The sequence below is a fragment of the Clupea harengus genome, chromosome 2, assembly GCF_900700415.2.
Source record: "Clupea harengus chromosome 2, Ch_v2.0.2, whole genome shotgun sequence".
NCBI lineage: Eukaryota > Metazoa > Chordata > Actinopteri > Clupeiformes > Clupeidae > Clupea > Clupea harengus.
Genome location: NC_045153.1, coordinates 25,757,648 through 25,779,772, shown reverse-complemented (window position 1 = coordinate 25,779,772; position 22,125 = coordinate 25,757,648). Strand labels below are relative to the sequence as shown.

General features: G+C 46.3%; 1 protein-coding gene across 3 annotated transcripts in view; it reads left to right on the top strand.

Moving 5' to 3' along the window:
• Window positions 1-22,125, top strand: part of cobll1b (cordon-bleu WH2 repeat protein-like 1b) — a 28,724-nt gene that overhangs the window by 5,569 nt on the left and 1,030 nt on the right. Inside the window, exons 1-11 of one of the 3 annotated variants that reach the window (XM_012836429.3) lie at window positions 4,499-4,783; window positions 10,013-10,204; window positions 12,116-12,326; window positions 12,572-12,797; window positions 13,153-13,194; window positions 13,391-13,500; window positions 13,754-13,987; window positions 14,292-14,427; window positions 18,607-18,895; window positions 19,040-19,128; window positions 19,829-21,534. In XM_012836429.3, coding sequence (XP_012691883.2) covers window positions 10,113-10,204; window positions 12,116-12,326; window positions 12,572-12,797; window positions 13,153-13,194; window positions 13,391-13,500; window positions 13,754-13,987; window positions 14,292-14,427; window positions 18,607-18,895; window positions 19,040-19,128; window positions 19,829-21,534 — 3,135 coding nt within the window. In that variant the 5' untranslated portion in view covers window positions 4,499-4,783; window positions 10,013-10,112. Of the gene's footprint in view, window positions 1-4,498; window positions 4,784-7,641; window positions 7,834-10,012; window positions 10,205-12,115; window positions 12,327-12,571; window positions 12,798-13,152; window positions 13,195-13,390; window positions 13,501-13,753; window positions 13,988-14,291; window positions 14,428-18,606; window positions 18,896-19,039; window positions 19,129-19,828; window positions 21,535-22,125 lie in introns of those variants that run through there. The other 2 variants (XM_042710645.1, XM_031558408.2) reach the window with 2 other exon arrangements.

The following is a 22,125-nucleotide window of genomic DNA, read 5'->3' as shown; positions in this document are numbered from 1 at the left end:
ACACGCGCCTTGACTTTTACAAGGTGAAGCACTCCAGAACATTTACCGCACAAGGTTTTAATGAGTTGAAGCACTCTTAATTTAATTTCTGATTTTGTTGTCCTTATCAGGTAAGGAACATGATATTCTTGTAAATTCCTAATTGGAGTTCTTTCCTGCGTGCTTATCTCAGTGTTTGGCAGATATTGAGACTGGACTGGAAGCCTGTGCAGGCCTTGACTCTGCCTTTGTCAGTTCACTGGGAACATTGTCTGTGTTTCACTGCGTGTTTGGACCTGAGGCATCCACAATCTGTGCCGCTCTCATCCGTGGCCTTGCCAGCCCCGGGGGTCATATTCAGGGCGTACATCGAACACCCAAGGGCGGCCTTAAATTTGCCTGTTGTGAGCAATCTCCCACGGCCTCATTCCTGTCTGCGCAACGCTTGGGGGGAACTCCTTGCTGTGCCGCATCGAGCCGTGGATTGTAAAAGGCCTGTTTGTTTACTGTGCGCATGTGCACGCCGCCTTCCATACGTCTTGTCTCGCCTGCCCTCTCGGCGTTCCTCTGTGTTTTCAGAATGAGCCGATTTATATCAGCACCATTATGTGAGTGTTTCTGAGGCTTGTGATCTCCTCGAGATGGCTATCAAGGCACTTCCCAAGGGTGCAAAAAATAACTGCTGAGAACGAGTCGGGAGCCAGCATAGTGGTGTGCTGTGGGAGAAAAAGTGTTTTGTTTTGCCACACATAATAGGGGCTACGGAGAGGAAATAGGGAGTTCACATAGAGAGCCGCTGTGTTCTTTCCCTTTTTTTTCCTCTTGCTCTCCCTAGCTCTCTCTCGCTCTCCCTCCCTCCCTCTCTCTTTCCATCCCACACAGGCTTGAGAAGTAATGGCCTTTCCAGGCCTTCTCTAAACAGCTTATGTTTACTGTGAGTGACCTCTCTTACCAAATTACCAGCTGTGTCCCTGGTCCTGTGTTTTGTCTTTCCACAGGGATTACCCCCCTCCCTCACTTTGCTTCCCCATCCCAACTCCCCCAAAACTGCCACCACCCCCTGCTGCCCTATCAGCCCCAGCCCTTCCCCCAGTTCAAATCCCCGCCCACCTCATCCTCCAAACACAAGTCCTCTCCCTATCATCTGATAGCAGACTTTCTCAATCGAAATGCTGGCTTGTTCATGACCAAAAATAGAAAAGGACCTTTGAATTACCCACGGACCATTTCTACACATACACATACACAAATGTGTGTGTAAAATTGTTGACGTTCCTCTTCCATTGATGTTGAATTAGTTGTATTTTGGCACGTTCTTGGCAGCTGCGGAAAATAACTTTCAACGCTGCATTTAGCGAAACTGCCTGTTTTTACAAGTCGAGAAGATCAACATTCACATCCATTCACTCTGGGCAGGGCTTGCCGCTTTCAGGGGAAGGAGAAGGTGGGGGGGGGGGGGGGGGGGGGCGATAAGTGTGAGCCAGTCTGCCGATCGGGTAGCTGTTTGTTCTTATTGTAAGGCATAGGATATTTGAGTGACTCATGGTTCACCCACATTCCAAGGTCACAACTTCCTGCTTTTTATCACAAATACTCAATGGTCCCCCAGTGAAAACGAAAAAAAAATGTAGTTTCCATTACATCAACTTCCATTCAAAAATGTTGGCAGTGTATTATGAGGACTTTGGGGGGAGGAGAAAAGGTCACCTGGAAGCTTGGCTTTCTCTCTGGTCATGTTTGAACCAGTGTCTTTGTTTCAGTGGAGGTGAGTTGCACTTAAAGGTGCAGTCAGCGATTTTAATCCTATACAGTTTCTGTCAAATTCAGCAAATTGCTCTTCACGGTCCTCTAGCTGTCTCTGGTGTTCATACACAATCCTGGGAAACAAGACATAGCAGCTCGGACGTGCCATACTCAATCCCAGCCAGTCAACACGATGCTTGGGGAGCTGTTGAGCTGTTGATCAACAACCTTTCGCAAAACCGAAACTGAATTGTGGACTGCGTCTTTAAAACTATGAGTGGAATTTCAGGTGGCCTCCCGTGGGTATTGTTTTCTGTAATGGAGGCCCTTCAAGCATAATACACCCGTAGTTGAGAGTTTGAGAGTATCATTTGGAAGGTTACAGCCAAAAGCTTGTTGTGCCAACTCAGATATAATGAAATTCTGACTCTCCTATCCCATCAGTAAACACCAATCAGAGAATCAATAATGCACAAATATAAGACTATTTCTTTGAGAATATCAACTAATGCTTTGATCTGTTGTGATAGCCTTTAAGGAAGGCTAATAGTGAAATTATGTTCAGTGTTTCTCGCAGGTCTGAAAGGAACTTTTTGTAGTAGCCGGTGGAAAGGTCTGGCATTACCTGCCAGCACAATCTTGATTTATTGAATATTTCTATTAATTTCCAACCCCCAACCCTCCCGTCCATCTACCTACATAGGAATAGTAAGCCAAAGTAAAAAAAAAAAACACAAGAATAAAACTCTCTTTAGTGTGTACAAAGATGGCACTGTTTGGAACTGTGCTGCTTGGTCACCTGCACCTGCCTCTACCCCACTGGGACCTGTTGCTGCTCCCTCAGCACTCTCTGCTTGTGCCATTAGCTCCACTGACTTACTGGAATTGAGAACACGCTTAAATCTAGTTGGTCTCTGCATTTTGTCTCTCAACTGACAGCATTGTAATTTCACATCAAATTAACGGACACACGTAATTATTGAGGCTTTTGCATTTATTGCCCTTTTACGCTAAATGCTAATGTTGGATAAATTACCTGTGGTGCTGCGCATCTCTCTCCTTCATCCTCACACCATACTCTCTTAAAATATTAGCTAAAGTTAGTCTGTGTCTTTCTAACCGCCATAGACTGAAAAGAAACAAATTATAATCATATTTAACCTTATATTTAGCCAAGACCACTTTGCGTAATGTTGCTCAATGGTCAAGTTACGTGTGCTGAATACACTCTTGGATCTTGTAGCTACCAACAGAGCATAGTTGGTGCTTTCTTTCATAGAATAGAAAGCTACTACCAAAGTCAGAGAACAATTAACAGCCATTAATACACCTGGGCGCCCCGTATGTATGGGAAACACTGATGTTTAATAGCCAACATGTAATAATATGAAAGTGATGGATCTGATTAAATATGGCTGTGTATGTCACGTATGTCATATGTACACAAAACCCATAATTAGAAGGCCAACTTGGTGAAAACAGTTTGTTTTGCCATCTCACATAGAGCTACTGCACTCTGGTGTGAATAGTCCACATGCTATGGTATGTGTCTCAACTGAACAGCTAGTTCTTTAGAGCCGGTGTCTGCCGGATACAAATACCATTAGAGCTGCTGAGGTCTTCGGCAGCCCCTCCATCCATGGCAGTCTATATATCATCCCTCTGACCCCAACCCTACCCTAATGAGCCACAGGCTGCCCGAGAACACGGCTAACCGAGGGGAGACTTTCCCCAGCTTGTATGGGCAGCACACCTCTTTTTAAAAGAAACATCCTGGGTCTAAAACAGTCTGACATGAGCAGTGAGATTAAATATTTAAACATGCTCTATCTATAGTGGGAGTGTTTGAGCCAGGAATGCTAAAGATTCTTGCAGCCCGAAGGCTGAGCGTGAGGTTAGTCATGCTATCCTGTATCATCGCTAAGCAAAGCGCAACACAATTTCACACCTAGATGTTTCTTGTTTTCAAGAGGAATAACAGGGTTTTTTCTGTACCCGGTCTTGTATATTGTGTTTGAGTGGCGTGCCTACTGTGTACTGATTGTATGGCTGTATGGTTGCATCTTTGCACAAAGTTAAGTGGATCACAGTGCAGCCAGTAGCCAATCAGCAATGTATTGGTGAGTGGGCTAGCCTTATCACTTTTCCTGTTTGTGTCAGGCTGGCCTGCTAGAGGATGAGTCAGCGGCACGACAGTCACATGTCACTGGCCGGAGAAGTCACATCATCTTCGACACAGAGCTCATGAGATTAAAGGCTATGTACAGAAAAAAAACAAACACGCCTTGTTTGCCACCGTCAGTGTATATTTTAATTTGCTGCTACAAGTTTGTGCTTGTGGGACTTGGTAGAAATGTGTATGCTGTGCTCAAAGGGTAGGTTTTAACCAATGCAGCCTTTCAAGGGGGCAGCCCTCAGGTGTCTCACCTCTATAATACAGTGGTGTTGAGAGAGCAGCATTTTTGATAATGACAAAGTAAACACAGATGGAGTTGCAAAACCTGATTTAATCACCCTGAGTATTTGGGGCAGACAGACAGACAGAGCAGAATTCAATCAGGCAGAGCATACAATGAAGATAAATGGAGGAACGCAGATAAGGGAGCAATACATGCATGTTAGTTTGGGGCTATGTCTGTTTAATCAATCTGCCCTCACATTGTTAGCTGTCAGCAGAGAGGGAGAGAGAGAGAGAGAGCAAAGCTGATTACTGTCCTGCTTACAATTGGCCAGAGTTCACGCTGAGTCGAGCCACACGGACACACCACCACCACCACCACTCCAAAGAGTTTTTTTTTTTTTTTGCCCCGTCGGATCTCCGAACTGAGCCGAGGGGCGCTGTGCAGGGATATAAATAAGGAGCCAGCTTTTCTGATGTCACGGTGCTGGGTGGGGCCTAAAGGTAGGCTGTCCACTCTATAGTAGCGGCTTCTCGCTCTCTCTCGCTCTCTCTCCCTCTCTCCCTCTTTGCTGGTTTGTGTGTTTGTGTGTGTGTGTGTGCATGTGTGCGTGGGACATGACCGGTATTTAGCAGCTGAAGTGTCAAACGGGAATCCTGGAGGTAAGAGCACAAAGATGACTACTGAAAACATGGTTATTTAGTGGGGAGAATGACTGTATGAGAGTAGTTTTCCCTCACCTGTGCAGTGTCTTTTTTTGTGTGAGGACAGGTAATTTAGAGGCAGCATGCTTTGGCCTGTAATCCGGTGTTGGAAATGCTGAACTGTCCTCCTGATACCTGGTGTGCTGCACTCTGTACTGTGCTGCCTCTGGCATACTTAGCCTTGCCAAGCATAATAAGCCTGCTGTTTTGGTTAATGCTCTGTGGTCATTGCACCCAAAGGTGATATCTTACTCTGCCAACATTTTCATTTATGCTGTTCATATCCTCTCCTTCGTATTTGTAATTTCAGGTTTAGGCATGTTTGATTGTGGGTTAATACTAGAGATATTAAATTCCGAAGTACTCTGTGTCTTTATATAATAAATAGTTTTGATGGCTTAGAGGTTATTTCTGGATAAGGAGGACAACTGTAGACACATTTTTGTAGTTCCTCTCATTCATTGTTGCTCGAGAAAAGCCCTTGTATTGGTTCGTTATCTTTGGCACCAATGAATTGAGGACGGCCAACAACGCTGCTTATTTCTCTGAAGTTTTGTTTTGTCGCAGTGGTGGGCATTGTTGAAGCGGGCTTAAAATACACTGGGTGTTTTCCACTCCGGAGCAGGAAGGTGTCTTAGCATATTGTTTCAGCGCCTTGCACATTATCCCACCTTTTCCCTGTGGGCGAGTCGTTGGAGGGCCCTGAGAGTGCAATGCTCTGACCCTCAGCCAGTGAAAGCGCCGTGCGCAAAATATTTCCATTCGCCTCGTCCCTACTTTTCCTTCAATTATCCACCTGCACACGTTTAAATCTGCCCGGGCCGGGACCCTGATCTTGGATTCCTCATCTGAAGTCATTCCCCCTACGTTATGACTGAGAAATGCTTTGGAAAGCACACAGCGCAACTGTCCTTCACTGGAAGTCACATTCCAGTTGTAGTAATGTGTGTCGGAATGTCAGGAATTCCAATGGACCTTGTGGCTCAATTCGATCAGCTTGCCCAATGTGCTTTTTTTTTTTCTTCTTTTTCTTGAGGCATTGTGTTCAGACTTGACTTTGGTCTGGTGGCCCTTTTAGGACTTTAATTAAGTGCTTGTCGTCTTAAGCTAGCTATGTGCTTTGTCATCAGATGCTGGAACAGCCCTGTAAACATTATTTACATGGCTAGAAACTCCCTCTGAACAATGGCGGACTTATAACAACAGCTGCTCAACAGTAGGAGTCAAACTCGGCTCACATTCTGCAGGCCTTATTAAACTTGCTCTGCGGTGGGGTCTAATAACCTCTGAGCTGCCTTGAGACATGTTGAATGTTTTAATATCCACTGAAGCGTGATGTGTCTGCGATGGTGAATTTTGCTCCAGGACATGTGGATCTGTCCTTCTTATCAGTCTCACTGAATCCAGGAGGAATGTGTCCATTTGCACAACATAAGAGGGCCAAAACTATCATTGCAGAGTTGAACGTTTTAATCTGCCTGAAGGCTCGACTCAAGCAAAGGGGTTAAACTCGCGTGTCTCATTCTTACTTCATCTGCGATGAAGACGAGGAGTTCAACTTGGAAAGAACCCTTTTGGACTGTTATGTCAGTTATCTGAAAACAGGCCCACTGTACTTGTGTTTGACTATGGCTTACTGACGTATGTCTTTATCCAATTTAGATTTGTGTGACAACATAATGCAGGCAACAGTGCTAGAGACATAAATTTCCCCCCACTGATATTTGACACAGCCATTTAAATTGCAGCACGCACAGACACCGCTGTACTGCGCCGCCGCGGTCTCATCTGTGTCTTTTTAGCGCTGGATTGCTAGGCAGCGAGCCCCAGTCTCCCAGCTGGCAGCCTGACTGCTCATGCTGGCGCTGCCAGGTGTTTCCACACTCGAGGGTGTGGCCAGAGACCACAACATCTGTTCCCATATCACTCACACTGACCAACTTCTGTTGTGTTGAGTTACAGTTTGTTTTCGTATGGAGAAGGGCCCAAAAAAGAGAATATATCTTTCAGATTGGACTGCTGGGGCCCTTTGGCAGTGTGCGGTGGTAACTACTGGAATTCGAATTGGCCGAGGCAGTTGCCAAATTGATGAGTTCAGTGTCTTCAGCGAGGTGTGCAGTGTTTGAAAAGAGTTGGTTTTTCTGTGCGATTTTTTTCCAAAAAGGAGCTGGAATGCTGTAAACTTGCAGCATAGTGTGAGATCATCTCCAGTGAATTAAACCCTCTGCCCTTGCCACGTGATCGTCTTAGTTGGGCGTATGCTGTGTTTTGGAGATTGGCAACTTTGCCTGAGCTCGTCAGATCTCCCAGTGGCATTGAAATGTGCCTTTTGCACATATTTGTTTAAGTGTATTGGGGCATGTGTGTGTGTGTGTGTGTGTGTGTGTGTGTGTGTGTGTGTGTGTGTGTGTGTGTGTGTGTGTGTGTGTGTGTGTGTGTGTGTGTGTGTGTGTGTGTGTGTGTGTGTGTGTGTGTGTGTGTGTGTGTGTGTGTGTGTGTGTCAAGCTTGGACAAGTCTCTCTGTCATTCAGCAGCAGTGTAATGCATGCTGGGAAAACCCAGGGGCAGCGCAAGCAAAGTGTACACGGACCTTTTGTCCACGTTGCTCAGTCACATGCAAACAGATGCGTCTGGATACGAAGGCCAGGCACGGGAAAACACACACACACACACACACACACACACACACAGACACACACACATGCACACACTCACACACACACACACTTTCACACACAAGGTTATTGACTAAATCAAACAATGTGTGCTGCTGTTGCTGCTGGTGTTTGGGCAGTTAGGGTGGTGGGGCCTGTTGAAGGTCTTTGACAGGTGGATGCACATGCTTCGGGGGCCAAAGCTGCATGTGTTGTGCTGGAGTGAACCTCTCCACTCCCTCTCATTCCCCCCCGGCAGAGGAGGTGTCAGCCAAGCGCAGCCAGTTCTCTTTCTCTGGAGCACGCGTCTAAGAGAGTAACTTTAATTATTAAGAGGGAGAGAAGTTATAAGAAGTAAGTTGATGAGATGTTTGTTAAGGGTGTGGTAATGATGTGTAGTCATGCTTGCCTACGTGAGTACTCTGAATGTTTGTTGAACACTAGCGCAAAGTCAGTGGATGAACTTGTGGAACCTTGAAATGTGGACTTTGTGAGTCGACCGAAGAGTGTGTTTTGCATGTTGGTTGTGTTTGCATGTATGTGTCCGTGTGTGTGTGTGTGTGTGTGTGTGTGTGTGTGTGTGTGTATGTGTGTGTATGTGTGTATTTTTCTGTGCACGTGTTACAAGACTACCATTTGACTACAAAAATTGTAGCTGCACATCCATTCAGTACCTTCTAATCAGTTTGGAATGGTGTGCTGCTAAAAAGAAGTCCAGACATTTTAAAAACAGTATGTTTGGTTCTGACTTTTTCATTTGTAATGCCCAGCAATCCCAAATCATCATCAGACACAGGTCAGACTGGAAACTCAAAGTGTCATTTGATGAAAATATGGTGTGTTTACTCCTGTGGTTAAGATTTCTATGAAGACTGACACAAAGTAATTCTGTAAAAGGAGGCTTGTGGTTACCCTTCACTGAAAGTCATTTCATATCAGCCCTTTTCAAAGTCGTGTCGTTCCTGTCGAGATACACCTAAGTGTTTGTTTGCTCTCCACGTGGACTTCTGTAGACAGGCTGAAGAGTTTGTTAATCAGGAGCTGTGAAAAAAAAAAAGCTTTTCTCCAGATCTCAGACTCCAGTTCCCCCGCCTCCTCCCCCATCCCATCGGAGGAATATTTAGTCTGAAAGGATTGGGCGCTGTCTTTCGTGACTTACCTCTCTGCATGAGGTCTACTCAGATCAATCTGGAGAATTTTGTTAATTAGTATAAAATACAATCTGGCCCAATTTACGGATTTACCAGGTTTCTCTGCAGACATATGGACCTTTGAGATTTGATCAAATCTATTTGCATGGAACACAATCCTCAGACAAAGTATGATGTAATTGCAGAGATTATGCAAAGTGTGGCATGTGTGTGTGTGTGTGTGTGTGTGTGTGTGCTTGTGTGTTTGTGTGTGTGTGTGTGTGTGTCTGAGGTCAGGGTTTGGGTTGCTTAAGATGGGCAAAATGTGTGTGTGTTAGTGTGGCCCTTGTTCTGGACAGAAGTGACTGTGACAGTTGTATTGCTTACGCAAACAGTTGAAGATATCTAGTAGACATTCCGTTTGTGACCAAGTGGCAAGGCTCCAAAATGTGTTGATGCCAATCCCGTGTCAGTCCCTTGTCTGAGATCGATTATTGTGTTGAACAGCGAATCAGTGCTTAAGAAAAAAATTCCCCTCTCTTTTAATCCGCCCTGTCAGAGAGAAAAGGGACTCCCTCTCCTTCCTTGTTTTTTTTCTGTTTAGCTCAGTGAATACACCACTTCAGTTGCCTGTCTTGTGACTTGTGTGTAAAGTAGGCTCAAGCACTCTCTTTTAAAGACTCCTCGTTTTAACTTGAGGAGAAAGGATTCCTTTCATTGAATTTCATGGGAGTTATCCCCAATCAGGCTGATTTCCACGATTACTGAAACATTTCAGTCTGAATTATGTCAAAGATCTCTGGTCAGAGGTCACAGCTGGTCATGACTGGGACTTAAGGAGGATGATTTACAGTCTTGTTAATGAGAGGACAGGAAGTATACAGTAACCAGGCTAGCTACAGGATCGTCAACCGTTTTCTCAGAATCTAAATTTCTCTTTTCTTAACATAGCTTATCTTTTTTTTCTTTTAGATTTATTTTGGGGCTTTTTTGGCTTTAATCGATAGTGCAGTGAAGAGTTGGACAGGAAATGAGAGGGAGAAGAGGAGTGGACAGGAGAAATGACATCGGGCCGGATTCAAATTCAAGCCTGAATGTGGTTGGGGCTACTGCTTGCCCCACAGTGCCCCCCAAAAACATAGCTTTTCTTAGTCAAACAAACAAGGCTGACTGCAGTCAGTTTTTTTTTTATTGCACGAACAACCTATACATGCCTATACATTTACTTCTAGTGGGCTTGAATTCAACTTTGACCATTCTTTCCGTCTGTCTTGTTACGGTATATAATCATGATATAAATCCTTGAGAAGTGTATCTGAGTGGCCGTCTACATTAGACTGCAGTAGCAGCACATGTCCTAAACCCCCCCCCCCCCCCCCCCCCCCGTGTGATTCTCCCCACAGACGGTCATCTAAGAGCAAAGCCCCCGCGCCTCCGCCGGCTGTGAAAGGCCTTGATGGTCCGCCGCTCTCCCCCGCTTCACCCGGCTACCAGCGCACGGCCATGGAACAGCAAGACAACCCCCTGGAGCAGGACCTGACCCTGGTGGTGGTGTTGCCCGAGGGTGTGGAGAATACCACGGTGGTGCACGGCAGGTGAGAGTCCACCGGCGGCGTCTCAGAAGACCCAGTCCAGCCCTGTCTCCTGATATGCACTACTGTGCAACATCCATGGTAGCTAAGAGAGAGTGAGAGCATTGAAATTGACAGCGTCTCTGTAGTAAAAATGCTATTGGGAAACGCACGCCAGAGCTGTGAGGACCTTTGAGTATGTTGTAGCACCTGTTGGACAAACAGATGATAGATAAAAGTGAAGGGTGGTGAAAGGGTAAGTGGAAGCGAAGATGGGATTGTTCTGGTTGGTTCTGTAGAACCGTGCGTTAACTCTATGGGCTGAGGACATATGTCCCAGCGTCGCTGGGTTCTGTGCAGTGTGTGTGTGTGCGCTCTGAAGCATGACGTGTAGAGCCTGGGGTTTTTTGCGAGACCGCATTTCCAGATGTGCGAACCTGCGAGGAAATGGTTTGCATATTTCTGAATCGTCGCTGCTGTGTCTCTCGCAGCTTTTGAACACGAGACCCCGAAAGCCAGTCTCCTCTGTGTTACGTCAACAGCTATATAATGCCTGCTGGCTGGATCCACATCATAAGCAACTGTCAAAGCTTTGCATTGGGAGAAAAAACGTCGCTTAGCCAGAATGAGTGCCACCAGGGTCTAAATCCTTTTCCATTTGGCCCCATACCATGTAAGGCAATGTTGCTAATAATATAGGAGAAATGTTTTGAGTGTGTGACCCCTGCATGAAAGCCCACTTCAAACACGCCTCACACATTCTATCATTGAAACATTTCATTTTATAGACAAATTGCTGCTCTTTCAGGCCTATTATTAAAACCAAGTTCAATATAAAAGGATTAAGCATGGCATTCTTCACCTTCTTTTTCCCTAACCCAAATTGTATTCAAAGAGCACTCTCTCTCTCTCTCTCTCTCTCTCTTGCTCCTTCTCTCTCTCTCTCTCTCTTTCTCTCTCTCCCTCTCTTTAAGTCTCTTTCTTTCTGTCTTTCCCCCTCTTTCCAAGAGTGAGTACAGTGAACTCATTATGATCAGGATTAAACTGTTGGCATGATATTTCAGAGGCCCTCTCAAGCGCAGGAGTACATGCTCTCAGCTGGACAGCATTGTGAAGCAGGAGAGCTGTTGCTAAAGCCCTTCTCTCCTCTCCTGAAAGGTTAGACAGAAATAGAGTAGACTGCAGAAAGGAGGTTTTTTCCTCCATTGCCATAAAACTGGAATGATCCTGCAACTCATCAGTAACAGGCTGCATTTTTTTGTTTTTTTAAGTTTGATGTTCAAATCAGAGCATCTCAGATGATCATTTATCAGTTGAAATCTTGCAGGAACCATTTTCTCCAATCATATTATAATGCAGAAAACAAATCTAGAACATGGGATCATTTAGGTTCAGCAAATTTGAGGTAATGGACCTCATATTCCATCACTGACTGTGGCAATTTAAGATGGCCCTTATGTAACTACACATTTTTTATTTCCCTTGAAAGGATCAGAAGAGATCAGTTCACATGACTTTGCCTCTCGCATTACAAAAACATTCTAACTAGGAGCTGACACACAACGACAAAAAAAGCCACTTGGGTTGCCCCTTCAGTCAGCTAGGTCTTGAATTGAAGCTTTCTTTTCTCTCAGTGGCAGTGCGTCATCTGGCTGCTTCCTCAGGCACAAAGACACTGTATACTGCACTGCATATCCATCAGGTAAATAGGAACCCTGTCTGATGCCAGACTTTCCACTGTGGTCGTTTTTTATTTCCCAGTAAATTATTGCAGACGGTGGGCTCCATCTTTGCCACTGAATGTCCTTTTACTGTGACTGTTCCTGGCAGACACTCAAGAAGTACTGAAAGAACACGGCTGTGCAGCTTTGCATCATTTCCCATTCTTTGTTGTAGTGTTTCCAACTTTTTTTTTTTTTTTTTGGTATTTTACAGCAAGCCCATGATGGACTTGTTAGTGACGCTGTGCGCCAAGTACCACCTGAACCCATCTGGACACACCATCGAGCTGGTCTCCAAGAACCGGAACCACATCAAGTTCAAGCCCAGCGCTTTGATAGGGACCCTGGAGGCCGAGAAGATCCTGCTCAAGCCCAAGGGGGTGATGGAGGAGAGGAACAAAAAGGCCGGCTCTCAAATGCCCGAGGTACTGTACATCTTCCATCTTAGACATCCATGAATCGCAGGAGAATAGCTCCTTTTTAAACCTGCTACTTCTTCTCTCTGTCAGTTCAGAAAGAGCCAGTTCAGTATGACTGCTGTAGAAGTATTGTTTGGTAATATGTGATCCACATGTGTGCTTGGAGTTGGAGAGTGCAGTAGCTCTGAGTGCTTTGCAGTACTCCTGTGGGCTTGTTTTGGCATGACCGCTCTCCCTGTGTACACGTGCAGGCAACTGTCCGACTGGTCATAAACTACAAGAAAACGCAGAAGACCATTCTCCGAGTCAATCCCAAGATCCCGCTCAACGAGCTCCTTCCAGCCATTTGTGAGAAATGTGAGTTCGACACAACGACGACAATCTTGCTGAGGAACGTGCAGTCGGACGAGCCTCTAGACCTGACCAACTCCCTCAACGATTTCAGCATCCGGGAAGTCTATGCAAGGGATACAGAAGGTAACAAATCAAAGAACCAGAAAAATCCCAACTCAGCATTCGCATTTCTCCACAGATCTTTCTAGTTTATTGATTTTAAAATAGAGCCAGACTTCGAGACAAGTGTGCATAATGCAGTCGTCACAAAGGAGAGAGTTATGGATCGAGCCGATGGAAAATTTTGTTCTAAAATAAGTTACAGGCCCATATCTCAACTCTGACAGTGACCCCCTGCTTGGGTTTCCCCTCAATGGGAAATGCAAAATGTCCAATAGCATTTAGTGTGTTTAAGTGGAGTGAGCGCTGAGTGTATTAACATTTTTCATGCTGTCAACGTGTATAATGAATCAGATCTCATTACTCTCTCTGTTAACAGCCACTAGTCCAACGGATCTCCCTCCCTCACCCACTCATTCAGGTGACCTCATCCCTGCTTTGTTTCTCTGCTCAAGTATTGATTCTCAGGGTTAAATGAGTCTTTCACATGATGGAGTTATTACCATATTTAGTGTTTTTGTGTATTTGTGTATCTTGTTTCCATTATTTTCCATATTGTATCTTATTACCATATTTCACTCTTTAACTGATCCTTTCCCATCGCATGCATCCAACAGACACACTCTGTCTGTCGGCCAGGAAGGACAAGAGTCAGAAAGAGAGAGAAAATAAAGAAAACAAGGGATTGTTCAGCCTTTTCAGAAAAAGTCGGAAGAAGTCTGATCAGGTGTGTGTTCCACCCATTCCATTACTCGCGCGCTTGAGCAATTGCGAGCTTTGCGGACGGCCACAGGCATGCACTCATTTGTTTGTTTTGCTGTTTGCTCTTTAAACTTTGGCATGGAAGTCGAATACTTGCTCTTGGTTGGCCCTGCGTAATGTTTGTCCTCTGTGAGAGCGTTTGCTCACTGCTTGGTTGTGGGGTGGGGGTGGGGGGGTCAACTGCAGGCACATGATTGGCTGTTAATCTCTCCATCCAGCCAATGACGGCGAGCGCCCCTGCGTCCCCAATCCTGAGGAAGCCGAGGCCGGTCAGTATGTGTGCTCTCCCGTCGCACACGTCCAGCTTCAACTCCAACACCATGCCGTCGGACATGCCAAAGAAGCGAAGGGCGCCCTTGCCCCCCGCCATGATGTCACCTGAAGACACCCCTGACTTTGGGACAGATCAGCAGGCCAAGCCCCAGTCTCCCACCCAGCCTGATGGCCATCAGGTAAGTGTTGGGCAGAGCTCAAACACAGAAGTCTTTCATCAAAGGAGGCTGTCTTATTTTTCTGCAGAATTGCAGTGTTACTGTGATTCTTTAGCCCTGCCATGGCTTAGCATCATTCAGTAAAGGCAAAGTTATTGTATTATAATTTATATACAGTGTGCCCTGATTTACCGAGAAACACACTCCGGAAGTAATTTAATATACAACTAATTTATGCATAGAAAAATGTTCTCATCTGTTCAGTGTTTTGCGTAATACATGTCTCTGCGTCATTCACTGTGTCCTCCTTGTTCCCATCGTTTAGGATTTTCCCTCCGGGAGTCGAGCGTCCCCCTCCGAGTCCTCGCTGAAGAGAACCAAGCGGAAGGCGCCTCCTCCCCCCACCTCCACACCCAGCCCCTCTCCGCCTGAGGAGGCTCCACAGGAGAGGAGTCTGACAGGTACCACAGCCTCCTACAGCAGGCTTACCCAGCACGTGTGGTTCCCATTGCCGGCCGACAGGCTAAGTGTATGGGGGCTACTTAAGTGAGATCCTCTGTGTGAACCTTGGCAGAGATAAGAGCAGCTGCGCTTTGCGCTGGGGTTCTGAAAGTGAGTGTCAGAGAACACGAGTGTTTAGTGTTTGTGTGGCCCCGTGGGTGTGTGCACTGCTCCCAATTCTTAACCCTATGTGCCTCCTAGTGGCCTTGATGTGACATTGCAGTTATTAGGAGAGGTTCAGCTGGATTTTTGATTGACATTTATTTCTTTTTTTTCCCTCCCTGTTTTGAAGTGCATAAACTGCTGAAACATCTTGTTTGCTTTCAGTCTCCAGGTAAAAACATGTTTTTCTCTCCCCCTGAAGTAGAGTTAGATTGGCAAAGGTAATTATGATGCAAAGACTGGAATTAATATGTTACATATTTCACCTGTGAACATGGCTTTCATTACAGAGTAGTCCAGCTGGCCTCCTAAATGAACATGGTTTCATCATTTCAAAAGTCAGATGTGATTGTTTGCAGCTGCATTTTATTTACAAAAAAGAAACAAACAAGGAAATCACTTACAGCTGTTGATCTAAGTTTGTGAGTGTGTGTGAATTAAACATAACCATCTCTTGAAAGTGCTGCAATTATTGAAATTAGTTGAACAGAGAAGATTGTGTTTTGGAAATAATGCACAGGCCAGTAAACCATTGCGTGGCTTGATTGCAGACACAGACTGGTGGCTGCCCAGTATTCAGCTGTTCATCCTGAGAGTTGGACGAGAGAAGTCCCCAAATTGGGCATTTCAGTCTGTGTTTAGTCTGCCCCGAAACAAGGCTTCAGTAAATGATTTGTTTTCTCGTCTTGAAATGCCTTTGGCGTTAGAGTAAGGTTTTATTAAAAGTGCAGGCATTTCTCATTCCCAGCTGTGCTGGAGTTTTGGTTGTGATGGTGGATTATCACGTAGTCTTTAGTGAGGCAGTAAAAAATGTGTATTTGCGTATCTACATATTATCTTGGTGAAGAGGAAATTACACCATATTTCATTATACAACAAACAACACCCAGAGTTGCAGTATACTTTTATTGCAAACCCATTTTTGTGATAAAAGTGTCGCAACATTCCTCAGTGCCTTGAACTGAATACTGAAACATAGTTTTTAGGCAATAGTTGTGCTTTAGTATGGACCAAGTAAGTCTTGTGTTAGTCTCTCCATCATCCTTCACATGTCTCTCTTTCTCTCCCTCTCTCTATCTCTCTCTCTCTCTCTCTTTTGTAGTTGATATTAAGCTCTTTCTCTCTCTATCTCTATCTCTCTCTCTGTATCTCTCTCTCTCTCTTTCGTAGTTGATATTAAGCTCTTTCTCTCGTCCACTTTGCAGACTCAGAGTCCTCAGAGGAGGGGGTGTGAGAGTCCGAGTGAGCTGCTTCCTGTCCTCTCTGCCATGCTGCTTCTCTGCTCGTGATGTGCTCTTCCTCCTGTGGTGGCCTCCTCTTCCTCCTTCTCCCTCTCCCCGCATGCTTGTTAATGCTCGCCCGTTCCTGTGATTCTCCACTATGTCATTAACTTGTTTTATTTTCTATACTAACATGACTAATATTTTGTTTATCTTTTCCTGCTATGTGGTTTTGTTTCTCTTTTTTTGTAATTTGTGATAATTGACTAATCTCATGTTGTTTTAGTTTGTGTTTTTTTACAAGCGAATGTTGTGTTTTTTTAATGTGAGTGCACCTTGTTATCTCAAGACTTGAAGGAAGATCCGTAGTAAATAACTGGACTCTTACTAATGTTAGTAAAAAGGACTCACACACTAACTCAAATTGACAACTTTCCTCCAGTCATTTTCTTTCATGTTGCTAACATTTCTCTATTTTTCCTCCACTGTGTTCTTTGGTGCCCCCCTCTCCTCCACACCACTGTCAACAGAGGCAGTTTATTTTTTTCCTTACAATGTTGCAATACAACATCATAATATAATACTATATTTTATGGGCTAGACTATGGGCCATACTAAGTCATGAAATAAAGGATCAATTTTGAAAGGCTTGTGAGTGTAAAACAAACATATACGCTTTAATTTTGAGGTGGATGACCAATCCGCAAGATGTGTAGACCAGAGCTCCTCCCCTTTGGCCTCATGAGGTAATTTATTAGTCACTTTCCAGTCAATGCCACAACTGGGCTGAGAACATTTAAACATGAAAACAGGAGGTTTACTGAAAGATTTGTTTGAAATATTTTAGGAGCACTTACTGAAACGCCTAGGCAGAAGTGTTGACGGGAGCTATCATCTATACAGTTGTTTTCCATTGTGTCATTTGCCATTGTTGACTAATGTGTGTTGTTAAGCGCTTTAGTTTGTGTAGTCTGTCAGAGTTTTGGATTCTTTATCTGAGTTCTAACATTCCCCTCAGAAGGGACTTCCTGTGCCTTTATATACCACCATCTTTGACTTTAAAGGACATCTGGGCTTTTTTTTAAAAAAAAAAGCCTATCTAGACAGCTTTCTTTACTCTGTGAATGTAAGGGTGCCTTTTTCTGGGAAGAAAAACCCAACAAAAACTTCCATTGTAGCTCTGACATGTTTTACTTTTGGAAAAATGCTTGTGAATAAGCGAAGGGAAGGGACCCCAGGAGTGCTCATAAAACCCATTGTTGTCCTTAGATGTGATACAAGTTTCTCTGCAAAAAGACAAGAAGAATATGGCCCTTTGTGAGGCATAAGTGCGTCCTAATCAGATATTTTAATCTGCAGACAGACACTCCCAGTCGTTCCCATCCACACAGACACAGGCCCCCGGAGACCCAGTGTGGATCTGTCCCGCTGTTTTGTTTCTTAAGAATGTGTTGTTTTTTCTCTCTCTCCTATTCTCTCTTTCTCTATCTCTCTCTCTCTCTTTCCAAATTATTCTACAACTCACTTCTCCACTGTTCCTGTTGCTTGTATTAAGTTTCTGTTCTCCAGTTACTTGGGTTTTTTCTTCCTCCATGCTATCTTGTGTGTGTGTGTGTGTGTGTGTGTGTGTGTGTGTGTGTGTGTGTGTGTGTGTGTGTGTGTGTGTGTGTGTGTGTGTGTGTGTGTGTGTGTGTGTGTGTGTGTGTGTGTGTGTGTGTGTGTGTACACTGAGAAGTCTTTAGCTTTATGCCGTTTGAGTCACTAGTTGTTGTTTTGTTTCTAATAGATGGCAAGTTTCACAAGTAAAGGGGGGGGCGGTGTCTTGTTCATTATTTGAGTTATTTCGCTTACAGTAAGTCAACGCTCTCAGATCTCAGTGCGGGGAGAAAGGAAAAAATATATAAATAAATTACTCACTAAATAAATAAATAAATAAAAATAAAAAAACTCTTCTGGTAAAAGTTTTGACTTCTCTCTCTCTCTCTCTCTCTCTCTGATTGCTCACATCTTCCCGCTCGCCCCTGCCTCCCCGCTGACTTCACATAATTGACTTCACAGAGAGGAGATCAGGCCTAGATTCTCTGCGTCTCTCTCAATCTCCCCCGACGTCCTGGCGCGCCGCAGCGGAGCTGGAGATCACAGGCGCAGCTCGCAGGCTCTGTGTAACCAGATTTTTTCGGGGCCGCGCTCCTCTCTGCTCTCCTCTCTCAGCTCTCTCCCTTCTGCTGCTTTCACTATTCCTCTGTGACAGCCCCTTGAAGTGCTGAATGAGGAACTAGAGAGGGGGGGTGGGGGTGGTGGTAGGAGGGGGGCCCGAGATGCAAGACGTCTTAATTAAGTGCGATTCACTCAGTCTGGAGTGACGCTATCACTGGCATAGAGTTCGCACTGCCCTCACTGGCGAAAAGAATATTGAAAATCCAAAGGAAGTCTCCTTACTGAGGCATTATATAATAGGCGCGCGCACAAAGCTGATGCAATGGTCTTTTCTTGTTTGAAGATCTTCACCTGGGCTGACCACAGTTTTTTCTACAGTATTGTTTTAGTTTTTTTCGGCCTTGATTTATTTTTCCCCCCAATCATTATCTCATATTCATGTTCATTGTCTAACACTTGCTCTCGTTCAGTCAAGTTGAAGTACAGAAATGTACTTTTATCCTGTATATCTATCTAGAATTCTTTATGGGATTTGGTGGTTGATGTCTGTCATTTATAGTTGGTCTGTGCTCTTGCTTATTTTCTCCCACGATGCATCAGGAGTTCCATTGCCAGCCACTCTGGAGGAGATTCGGGAACAGGAGGAGTCCCTGGCGCCCGCTTCCCCCCAGGAAGAGCCAGGTGAGTCAGGGTCTCCTCTGCCCCGGGCCTCCACTGCTCAGAGCGACACCCAGGGAGACGACAGCAGCCTCAACCTGTCCGCCGACATCTCCATGGACTCCGGGCGGGCCGAGGCGTCCTCGCCGACCCACGACGCCGACATGCTGAGCCTCTCGGCATACGAGGATGCGGGGGGAGATCAGGCGTGTGATCTGTCCTCACATGGCAAGTACGAACGCTCGCTCGTGGGAAAAAAACAAGTTGTGCTAGTGTCGCAAGCCATTCAGTGCCATTGTTTTGGTGTTTAAAGTTTGTTTTTACTTGCCTGTGGGTTTCCTCTCCCAAGTTTGTTCTTGATTTCCACCTCTGACAGACTAGCAGGCAGCTTGACGAGCAGCGAGGAGTATGCCAGTCAAACGCTAAGCGCAGAGGCCCAGGTTGCCCCCGAGGGCGAAGATGACGGTATGTCATTTTGTGTCTGTGTGATGTGATTGAATGACAGAACACCTACACACCCCTCTGGCTACCTGAGAATAATGACTGTTGGAGGGTGTCAGGATTTTACATCTTTCTCCTCATATAAGAAATTGTAGAATGTACTGGTTATGTTTATAAGTAAGAGCACTTTTTTCAAGTTCAACCTTGATTTAAGTTGTGTATTCCAGTCAAGTTGTTGTATTCCAGTGCATCACTGTATTTCACATTGCCCAGTGGGAATGATATAATGAAAGGGGAAGAAGAGACTTCACAGCCAAACTAAAGGCTAAATAGCTAAGCTTAATAGAAAGAACATGTAACAGACTTTTCATTCAGCCCTTAACTGTAATGTTGTTTAAAGCTAAGCAGCCACCAGCCTAATACCATAAACAAAATATTTGGAGAACTGAAATATAATCCTGAAGTGTAAGAAACACGCTTAACATGCTAATGATAAACAGATAAAAATCAAAAACGAACTAAAATCAACTCTACAGTCCACACTGTTTGTTAGTGTAGCGTCAAAAAGGAATGTGCATACATTTACAGAATAAAGGTTCAGCCTTCTTTAAAAAGGTCAACTCTGTTAGAAGTGTGCTGCATTATACTGTGTCTGTACGATATAAAAAAGCGTATGTTCATGATTGTGTTGTGAAGCTGCCGTCTTTTTTGCGTGTGTCTGCAGACAGTGGTGCAGACCCAGCACTAGAGAGCAGTGAGCGGGCTGCCTCACCAGCTCAGGAAGCCACAGCGGCCGAGGACGTTCCTGGAGGCGTCGCTGAGCTAAGCCGCTCACCTGAGGCTTCTGGCTCTCTGCGGCCCCCGCCTGACAGCACGCAGCTCCGGGCAGCAGAGGAGCCCGCGTTAGAGAGTGAACCGGACCGACCCGGCAGCAGAGCAGCCAGCTCTCTGGAAGAATCTACGCAGGGTGAGATGAGTTGCACGTCTTCCCCCGAAGCTCAGGCCGGCACCCCTGGGGTTTCATCCACGCCTGAGCCCCAGCCGACGCCACCGCTGTCAGCTGGACTGAAGAGAGACATGGTCACGTCTACTGAGGAACCTAACAGCCCGGGGAGTCAGGAGGCTCTGTCTCCTGCTACGGATCGCCCCACGCCTAGCCCTACCCAGACCCCTGCCCCTAATCCTGCTGTGGCTCTTGCCCCAGCGCCCACGCCTAGCCCTACCCAGACCCCTGCCCCTAATCCTGCTGTGGCTCTTGCCCCGGCGCCCACGCCTAGCCCTACCCAAACCCCTGTCCCTGATCCTGCTGTGGCTCTTGCCCCGGCGCTTGCTACAGTCAAAGGGGGCCCAGTGTATGTCACCGACTCCAAGCCCAAACCAAAGCCTTCCAACGAAGTGACTCGGGACTATATCCCCAAGCTGGGCATGACCACCTACACCATAGTGCCTCAGAAGTCCCTGGAGAAGCTGCGCTACTTTGAGGTGGAGCTGACGCTGGAGGCGCCGCACGTGGCCACCGAGGCCGAGGTCAGCGTGGGCCCTCTAGAGGCCTCAGGCAGCACGCTGAAGACTCCCGATGAGTCGACGACCACAGCCCAGCCTGCAGACACTCGCCCCGCCGCCCCCGGGGCTGATCCACCACTTAGGAATGGGGCCGAGCCAAGCGACTCATCTGCCGAGCACGTCGCTCCTCCCCTACAGACGTCTATTTCCACGTTGGTCCCAGTTGGGGACGGCGCAGACCAGGCTGTTCCAGCGGCGGCAGCAGAGGCAGCAGGGGAGGTCAAGGAGAAGAAAGTTCCACCCGCAACTAAACCCAAACCTGCCTCTTTCCGCTTGCCACAGCACAAAAGAACACCTGGGTATTATGTAACCTCTGCAGCGGTGAAGAGTGCCAGCGGCCACAAGGAGGCTGCAGGGGGCCAACCCAAGGAGCCCAGCCCTCAGGCAGTCCATGAGACAGCAGAGGAGGAAGGGGAGGAGGTGGAGGAGGAGGGTACCCTACCCCCTCCACCGCCCCCACTAGAGCCCGCTGGAGAGGTGGAGCATGTGGGGGCTTCAGCCAGTGCCCTAGCCCAATCAGGCCAGAAGCCAGTGGATGCCAGCCCCAGCCCCAGCCCCAGCCCCAACCCTAGCCCTAGCCCCAGTGGCGGACACCCTGACGCCCAGCTGACGAGGCAGGGCAGTGTGCCCAGTAAGAATCAACCGCCCTCCCCTGGGCTCAGCCTGGAGAAGTTGCGCAGCTTCACAGCGCCCAAGCCCTACTCCCCGACCTCGCCCTCCCGCTTTGCCCAGGCGGTGTCCTCAGCTGTCAAGAAGACCCGGCCCCTGGGACAGAGGCCTGAGGGGCAAACTACATGCAAGGTGCCCCTCTACCCCATCACGGGCCACAGCCCTATAAGAGAGGTGACAGAGCCCTCTAAAAATACGGTAAGTTGCTGTCACACTCACATGCACATAGCTAATAAGTCACTGTTCAGGCACATGACTAATATGTAGCTTATGAGCATAATAACACTGTACGCTGACATAAAACATATGGAATGCAAAGCCTGCTTATTAAAAAAGGGGGAAAATTACATACTTCTGTTATGAGCTCTTCCTATGTTCCATAGGTCATATGGGTTCATCCTAAGTGCTGTGAATGACGCTATCTTAGCTATCTGTTCTAATGCAGACAGTATAGGGTGACCTGGAATACGTTCCCACTCAAAAGCCTATTGTTGAGCTCAGGTATTGTGTGTGTGTGGCTAGCCGCGAGGCTTGTCAGAAAATCACGGCTATAGGTTTCACCTTCCAGGAGTCTCTGTCCTTAAGGAATGTGTGGGTCATAAACGTGTATTGAAAGGGTTTCTGTCATGGCGGTCCATGCAAAGCCAGAGGAAGTGCTGTAACTCTCTGTGTTTATATGGACTGCACGCGACTTGCTTCTCTGTTTTCCCCTGGCCTGCTATATCAATGCCAGCTAGTGGTGCACCGAACCAACCCAAGACTGTTGCTATTCAAACACAGATGTGTGCG